The sequence below is a fragment of the Falco peregrinus genome, chromosome 3, assembly GCF_023634155.1.
Source record: "Falco peregrinus isolate bFalPer1 chromosome 3, bFalPer1.pri, whole genome shotgun sequence".
Lineage (NCBI taxonomy): Eukaryota > Metazoa > Chordata > Aves > Falconiformes > Falconidae > Falco > Falco peregrinus.
In genome coordinates this window covers 70,777,970-70,786,697 of record NC_073723.1, presented here as the reverse complement: position 1 = coordinate 70,786,697, position 8,728 = coordinate 70,777,970, and the positions used below count along the sequence as shown (strand labels likewise).

At 42.4% G+C, this 8,728-nt stretch overlaps 1 protein-coding gene across 1 annotated transcript; it reads left to right on the top strand.

Annotated features, from left to right (window-relative positions):
- Positions 1–451: 451 nt before the first annotated feature.
- Positions 452–8,087, top strand: C3H6orf62 (chromosome 3 C6orf62 homolog). Its single transcript, XM_005240309.4, has 5 exons — positions 452–2,489; positions 4,408–4,584; positions 5,168–5,290; positions 6,155–6,289; positions 6,802–8,087. Exons 1-5 carry the CDS (start codon positions 2,361–2,363, stop codon positions 6,925–6,927), a joined length of 690 nt encoding a protein of 229 aa, XP_005240366.1. The 5' UTR covers positions 452–2,360; the 3' UTR covers positions 6,928–8,087.
- The last annotated feature ends 641 nt before the right edge of the window (positions 8,088–8,728 follow it).

Here is an 8,728-nt window from a genome sequence, read left to right as displayed (position 1 = left end):
ACACGGGGCGTGACGGCGTTGCGGGGGGGTGGGGGAGCAGGGAAGTGCGCCCCGGATTCTTGGTGCGGCGGCGGCTCGGAGGTGGTCTGCCGCTGTTGCACTCGCCTCTGCTGCTCTCCCGAAAAGGAGCGTCTGTGTCTAGTGAAGCCACCGCTGAGCCTTGCTGCCTGGAGCACAAGATTCTGTCCCCCCCCGGGGCCCGAGGGCTTGGTACGCGCCGCAGAGCGCGCTTGCGCAGTGCGGGCCGGGCGGTGCCTCTGTGACTCAGGCGCTGCCATTTTGAGCGCTCGGTGCTGGCCGCGCAGCTGCTCCTGTGCTCGCTCCCGTGCCGAGGCACAGACCGAGGCGCTCCTGCTGTCGCCTTCGCGGACGTCCCGGGACCGCCTGGCGAAGAGAGGCTCTCCGGCCCTTTCGTCTTGCTCCCGGCCGTCCCCGTCCGCCGCCGCCGCCGCTCCGGGGTCTCTATGCTCGCCTCCCTCCGTAGGAGCCACTAGCGCAGGGACCCGCCGCCGACACCTTCTTCCGCTGCTGCTGCCGCCGCCGCCGTCGCCTCTTCCTGCTTCTCCTCTTCCTCTCTCCGCCACCATTTCCCCACTCCCCGGCACCGGGGCGCTGAGCTAGACTATGGGGACCAGGTTGGGGCTGAGCAGCGGCAGAGCGGGCGGCCCGGTCACCGTGTCCACTGCAGCAGGGATGGGGGGGCTCCGCGGCTTCGTGGCTTTATCTTGACATGGCTCCTCTCCGTGCTGCTAGCAGCGCCGCCGCCTCCACTGCTCCTCCTGCGCCCGCCGGCTGCGGGTAGCGAGCGGGCCACGGTCTCGGTCTCTTGTCTGAGTCTCTCAGTCTCTTGCTTAAGTGGGGGGGAAGTTTTGGGGAGGGGTTCCGTTTTTCTTTTTGTTTTCCTTTCTTTTTTCTTTTCCTCCAGGGGAGGGGGGAGTACTTTTTCCCCCTCTTCTTAACCTGGTCCGCCGAATTTGCTAACCTAAAAACTTTTCAACCCCGACTAATCAAACACCTGGGGGGGAAAATGTCTGGAGAGAGGAAGAAAATAACCTGATAGTTGGGGATTTGCTTTTGGGGGGAGGGTGTTTTGGAGGTTTAAAATTGCAATCTAGGCTTGCAATTTAGGATAAAAAAAACCCAAACAAAACCTCGCAAAAATTTTGTCACCGAAAACCTGTTTCGCGAGAAAAGCAGGAGCAAAACTCCATGTATTCCGAGTCGCGATCATGAAGTGAGAGGGGAGACGCCGTGCTACTGTGGGTGCCCCGGGCACGGGCCGCCCGCTGCAGCCTCTGCCGGCTTGTGTAGAGAGAGGCCTAAGGAGAAGCGAAGAGCACTGGCCATGCACAGCCTCAGCTAATCGTGCTCCCTGTGGAGCGCAGCAGCAGCAGAGAGAGAAGGATCCCGGGGGATCAGCAGCCCAGGGAGCGTGTGAGGTGTTGGGGGATGTAGGGCTCTCCGACTGGTAAGGAGCCCTGCGTTTGGGGCACTGATTTGGGTTTCAGTCTCTAGGTGAGATAATACTGTCCCTTGAACCCCTGCCTGCCCCTCGTCTATGGCCATCATGATCCCTTTTCTCTTTGGCAGCAGTAGCCTCAGGGCGATGATGTGCCTGATGATGAGCAGGATGAAGTTAGAAATGACTCCGCTGTTTTTTGTCTTTGCTCCCCTGCAAACCAGCACTGTGTTGTCTGTAGTTGATTTTGTTGTTGTTGGCAGAGAAATGTCATATCTCATGGGATGTGCATTCCTCCTTTGCACCCTTGTCTCTGCTCTCCACCAAGTGTAATATTTCTAAAAAAAAAAAAAGACGGGCAACATAACAATAGTGGAAGGCTGAGAATAATAATCAGTAGAGTCATGAATCTGGCTGGGGTAAAACGCAATTTGTAATTTCAGCTTCATCTTTTTTTTTGTAAGCAGAGCAAAAGTACTCCCCCCCCCCCCCCCCCCCCCCCCATGGATTGGGCTTGTGCCAGTTGCTTTTCATTGTACACGTAAATAGTGATAAGATTTGGGTATTTTTATTTTTTTCATTCTTGCCCACTTATTCCTGCGGCTAAACTGTTCAAATTTTTGTCTTTGAAATACTTAAGGTTTCTTTTTTCTTGGTTTATTGTAAAACCTCTTGTCCAGGCATGGCTGGACAACTACTTACTTTGTTTCTTGACCCCTCCAATACGACGTTCTCGTAAAATATTGCCTGAGGTGCGGTTTTGGGTTACATTAGCGTTTTATCTATTCAGTCGTATTAGCAGGAATCAAACGACTTGTTTCTGTTGTACTTGAGTCTTAAGAAAAGGTGCCCATAGTTTAGCTACAGTTTCCAAAGGCTTTAGTACCACCTGTATTACAAAATGGGGGACCCAAACTCCCGGAAGAAACAAGCTCTGAACAGACTTCGTGCTCAGCTTAGAAAGAAAAAAGAATCTTTAGCTGACCAGTTTGACTTCAAGATGTACATTGCCTTTGTGTTCAAAGACAAGGTAACTTGGTTTTAATGTTTCTCTGTTGCAGTGCATGTTAATTATGCTGTGCAAAGTCTTGCTGCCAGATTGCATGTAATGGTTTATCCTTAATAGATTAAGTTGACTTTTCAACTTTTTGAAGTTGCTCATTGCTGTAATACTTAGTTCATGTTTGCCATTCTGGCATTTTGTATGTTAGTTTTGTAATGCAGAGGGTGCCAGTACCTCGTTAAGTGATTACATGGTAACCTCTGTATAGGGTAAATACTTTTCGAAGTTAATACTGTAATTTGTTAAGCCTTATTGGGGTCTGAATTGCTTAATTGTTGACTGTGGACAGTCAAGTTGAAAAGGGAGGCCTGGCTGGAGTAATAGCTAAACTTACTGTATTTATCTGGGTAGCGCAGAAGGGAAGACCTGGCAGTTGAAGGGAGGAGTCGCAAAAAGCAGCATTTAAATGGCCCAAGTATGCAGACATGTGAAACTGTTGCTACCATTTTGAAAGGGAGCGGAGAGGGAAAAGAGGGAGTCTTCATTTGCTTGGCTCCCTGGTCTGCCGCTGAATGCGGTGTGTCTGGGCCGGGTTGGGGAGCCTGGTGATAGTTCTAAAGCTAACTGTAGACCCAGAACTAAGAGTTTCCATCCGCAGAAGGTGAAGAAAGTAGGTGCTTACAGTAAGTGAATGTGCTGAACGAGTGAAGATAGAAGCAAATGCCAACAGAATATATAATGCACAGCAGGCATGTAGATGAGCACCAAAACTGTTTAATCCCCTCAGATGTCGTATTTGTTGCATTCACTGTAGTGGCTATGTGTTTTTTAATGAAGACTCTGTTCTTTGAACTTTTAAATTAAAGTTTCCTTAAAATTCTTCTAATTCCATTTGCTTTTGTTTGTCAGTTCTAGTGCAAACAGCAATGGATATAGTGGGATGCAATTTCTTGGTGCTGTTTCATAGTAATAAAGAGAAGTACGAATGTTTTAAGCAGTGATAGCAAGTAAATTTTTAGGTGATACGATCTTAATGGTTTTAGTTGGAACATTCATACTACTTCTGGTTGCTTTGTAGAAACTGGTTGCAAATAACTGTTTTAAATCCTATAAAACTCGCTTGTATCTAAGTGAACTGAAGGTGACATCCAGTGCCAGTTTGTTTAAAGTAGGAATTCGGCTCAACCTAGCTTGGTCAGCAAATTGTTGCCTCATATGTATGTTCTTGCTGGGGTTGTGGAGGGTTATTTGATAAAATATGCTTTGTCATATAGTTATTTAGATTCTAAAAATGGGTCAAGACTCCCCATGCAGCTTAAGAAAGCTGTTAGAAACAGACTTAAAACTTTTAATGATCTTACATACAGCAAAACTGTTCTTCCAAATTCCCCATAATATTTTGGCCATGCTTGAGAGAGATTGAAATACTGTAGTGAGTAGAGTATAAAAGTTATTTAGCAAATCAAAACAGTCCTTCTTTGAGGACTTCAGACTGGATCTTGATTGCTCATTGTTACCAAATGAGGACTGGAAGACTTCCCTTCTCCTAATATGCTGACTTTAAAGTGTAGCAAAGGGAAGGGGGGAGTGCTGAGATGCGAAGGGAAGCTTGAGGAGGGCTTTTGGTCGACGCAAAGTCATGTACTGTACATGATGAAAAGGCAGTTCTGTTAATGTTCAAATACAGCTTTAATGTTTTTGTAGTCTCTAAAGATGCAGATTTACATGCCAGTCTTACAAACATGTTCAGCTGTTGGACTGACTGATTCTGTTCAATTTATAAAATTTTGCATGTAAATTCTAGTGTGGTTTTTGTCAAAGTCTTGATTTATATGATGTGCCCTTCATATATGAATGCTGACAGAAAATGGCAAATTCTGAAATAAACTTACCTATAGCTGCCTAGAAAGGATTGTAATCTTGATGTGACCTGTGCTTTTTTTAGAAGAAAAAATCAGCGCTTTTTGAAGTGTCTGAAGTGATACCAGTCATGACCAATAATTATGAAGAAAATATCCTGAAAGGTGTGCGGGATTCCAGCTATTCTTTGGAAAGTTCCTTAGAGCTTCTGCAGAAGGATGTAGTACAGCTTCACGCACCCCGCTACCAGTCTATGCGCAGGGTAAAGTTCCTCTTTATGCTTGCTGAATTTTAAGTTCTTCAACGCTTGTGCTTTTCTTTGTGAATCAAAGCTGATTGTTTTTTTCTTCTCAGCTCTTCTGCTGCACAAGTGTTCTGCGGGCATGTGTTTATGGGGTCTATTTTGAAGGGTGACAGCATATGTATTCTGAAATTGTGTTTAAATATGTGGTGCTCAAGTTCTGCCTTTCATCTGTCTCATTCAGTTACGCCTTGGAAATTGTATCTTGTTGCCTTTCTTGTTCTTTAGTAGGCATGTGTTAAATTCTTGCAAGAATTGTACAACTAAGTGGTTTTGCTTTATGAATATTGGAAGATAGGGTATTTGCTAATGCTTTCTTAAAGTTGGAATTGATATTTGATTAAAACTCTGCATTGAAATACTGATTAAAATTCAGTGGAAGGCAAGGAAGGCTTTAGTTGTGTTGTGAGTAATACAAATGGAAAATTACACAAACATGGTAATAAGTAACACCTTTAAATCATGTGCCCTGTACAGATAAGTTGCTTATCTGTATCTTCAACTAATGGAGGGGAATGTAAGTACAAAACTTCACTACTTGCAGGATGTGATTGGCTGTACCCAGGAGATGGACTTCATTCTTTGGCCTCGTAATGATATTGAGAAGATAGTCTGTCTCCTGTTTTCTCGGTGGAAGGGATCTGATGAACCCTTTAGGCCTGTTCAGGTATTTGGTTTTGTTTTTTAACTTCAATTAAGAGCCGGGGGATAAGTACTCTTTTATCTTTTTAACCAATAAATTAAGTTACGTGACTTAAGTGGATGTTCAAGTATGCTGTCTGGCTGTCTTTTTAATTTATAAAGGAATCTTTTGAATGCCAAATTCTGCTTCTTGTCTTTATGCACTGTTACATCAACACTTACAAAATTTAAGTGTCTGAAGGACCTTTACAAATTACATCTATGTATAAATCTGTATGTCATGTTAGCATTTGTAGAAGTGGCTTAGATGTGGCTCTTGGTACAATTAAATCTTTGTCTAAATATGATGGGTTCTGTGAATATCCCAAGTTGCTGTATTTTTGTTAGACGAAAAAGGATCTGAGATGGCTGAAATTTGTGCATTTTAATTTGACCTTGAAATAAATTTCAAACATTTTAGACTGTTTAAAAATCTGAATGTGAAGAGCTAGAGCTGGCTACTGGGGAAAAAACCAATGTTACGTGTATATTCTGTGCTGGTTCTGCAATAAGAGTAAAGTGTTGGAAGAAATGCACTGTATTGATGCACAGGGATGCCCTGCCACAGCAAGCTAAACCCAGTTTTATATATGCAGTTAAAGCTGTACCTTCTGAATTGTTTATACGTCATTGCAATGAGTAATGTCAGTGTTGGCAGAACAAAACTAGGGAATTCTTTAAATTGTGGCAAGACTCAAGTGTGTCATCACTGTGTTTCCCCCATTTCTGCTTTTTGTAGATAAGGAAAGGAGCAGAAGTGGTTATAAAGCCCCATATTGAAGGAAATTAATTGGTTACTTGTGAGCTTTAGCTTAATAAATATTTTATTCCCCTCTCTCACATAATGCAGGCCAAGTTTGAATTTCATCACGGTGACTATGAAAAACAGTTTCTGCATGTTCTGAGCCGAAAGGACAAGACTGGAATTGTTGTCAACAACCCTAACCAGTCAGTGTTTCTCTTCATTGACAGACAGCACTTGCAGGTAAGCTTAATTTTGTCCCTCTTTTTAACAAGTGTGTTTTAATCATAAGATGCTTTTTCTTCTTAGGAACACTAGTGATTTTGCTGCAAAATACTCAAGTAGAAAAACTGTGCATTCATGCTTGCATTTCAGTTTCAGAGGGAACTTAGGCTATAAATAGGATTCGTATGTACAAAAACTAGCTATGGGCCCCCAATGTGTTCACGCAATGAATTTGATGGTCTTGTATTAGTTCTAAAATAGACTTTAACAGTGATTTTGAAAAGTCAAAATGTTGGCTTAATTTGGAAGTTATTCAAGTGAATGAACAGAATAGTGAAAATATTTTAGGCATTGGAGGTCACAGACTGATTTTTGAGTTCATGCTGTTTAATACACATGGGACAGTGGCTTTTAAATGTCTCTGTTCTTCCACAGTCAGCAGCAAGCTAATAATTGGGCTGGATCTGCTGGGGGTCTGCCTGGTAGTCTTGAGTTAACTTTCATGTTTAATAGCTTTTCTTTGTCTCTAGACTCCAAAAAACAAAGCTACAATCTTCAAGTTATGCAGCATCTGCCTGTACCTGCCACAGGAGCAGCTCACTCACTGGACGGTTGGTACCATAGAGGATCACCTCCGTCCTTACATGCCAGAGTAAGGTACTGGCCAGCAAAATGGGGAAGATCACAGAATGCAGCAGTGGATTTTCACTTTCCTCACCACTTTATTCTTTCAGAATTTAGAAGAAAATGGACTCATGTTCAGAACACTATACATTGTGAAACTTGATCATCCTGGATTTGTTTTGTCATTTGTATCTCAGAACTTTACAATTTTTTTTAGATGTTTTCTGCATGGACCTTGTGAAAGAGAGGATGCTCTGCATGCTTCTGCACTGCATCAGCATCTTACTAAAATGTGAAATGAAGGGACTGTACACTGAAACAAATGTATCTGAAAGCACAAGGTGATCATTTGTGGTGGTGTTCCCATTTGTGCTGGTCATGTCCCCTAGCATCTATAATGTTAACCATCAGTGTTTGGAGGGTGAGAAGTGAATGTAACAGGTATAAAGGCCTTATAGCTTTGCTGTTAATGATTGTATCAAAGAGCACTATCATTCATTTTAATGAACAGAAAAGTGGCTACAATAGTAAGTAAATGCGGGAAAGAAATCTTTCTTTAAAGAAAAAAAGCATCTCATTTAATATGTAGGCATTTTTTGCCTCTTTTATTTTGCTGGGCCATGTCTAAGTTTACTGGCACTTTTGGTTTGGATCTCTTTCCCCAAGTTGCTGTATAACTGTATGAAAGTATTCTTTTGCGTTGGATGCGTTTATACAGATGAGGCAGACCTGGAGTCTGAAGTTGCTAAAGCAGCTAATAATAAAGTAAAATAATAGCTGCAGAAACAATGTTGGTAGAGGATTATTTTTTTTCTTGAGAGTTGAGACTTGTAAACTTGCAGGTGAACTGTGCAGGAAATACTGGTTTCTAAAATGTTTCGTATGGAAAACCCAATGAGGTTTTTTTTTCTTTTGGAATAGACATTATAAAACAATGTAAAATAGTGTTTGGAGCATCAAAAGTTGGTTCTGACAGAACATTTTAAGGTTGTGCAATGATAAAAGGAAGACTACTGTATAGTTTTGATGACAAAGAAGGCTCTGCTTAAGGGTTGAGTACTTTACTGGAGTAAAACTGCATAAGCCTGCTCCCTTTTGGATTAAACTAGTGCTTACCTGTTTAAAACTTGTATTTAGCTTCTGTTTGGAATTGGAAAAAATTGGAACTTTAATAAATTAGGTGAAAGATGAATGTTTTATTTATGGAAATCCTATTTAATTTTAGTAATTTCTTGCATCTTGACGGTGTCACCCATTGCAAACACTGATAATGTACAGACTGTTAAATGGTATTAAGATTAACAAAAATTGGTGGCAAAGGCGTTCTGAAATACGTGGCTAATATGTTTTGCAAAGTGGCTGTCAGAAGTAATCAAATTCCTAGCATAGTGCTGTATTTGGTACCTGGATGGTTTTAGTTCTCTGGTCATGAATTTCTACAGGTTTAACTGGAGCACCCTAGGGAGACACCACCTGAAAGCTGCAACTTTGCTTTCATAAGTGCCTTAAGTTACAGAGCAGTATCTTAAATGCTGCTCTACAGAATGCTGTGATTTTCTTGAATATTTAGTAACTGCCATACCTGCTAGTAGTACTGTAAATTTCCCAGCTTTTAAGTGCCCTTCTTTGAATGGCCTGTAAGTGCCGTACCGAGTGCCCACATTGAAGCTTGGGATGGGTTTTATAGGGTCTTAAATGTTCAGGTTCCAAGAGTTTGGATTTTGCTTCCCAAGTGCGCAATCCCTTTTTCTCCTTGTAGTTTTGGACATCATCTCACAGCAGTGAGAATCTGGCCTTAGGTACCTTGGTTAGTAAGTGGCTTAACAGTTCTTG

What these genes read in the sequence shown, in the direction of transcription:
- C3H6orf62 (XM_005240309.4), top strand. Translation starts at nt 2,361, where the DNA reads ATGGGGGACCCAAACTCCCGGAAGAAACAAGCTCTGAACAGACTTCGT. An exon ending in GCTACCAGTCTATGCGCAGG is followed by an intron (nt 4,585 to 5,167) that starts GTAAAGTTCCTC and finishes CACTACTTGCAG; the next exon opens with GATGTGATTGGCTGTACCCA. An exon ending in AACCCTTTAGGCCTGTTCAG is followed by an intron (nt 5,291 to 6,154) that starts GTATTTGGTTTT and finishes CACATAATGCAG; the next exon opens with GCCAAGTTTGAATTTCATCA.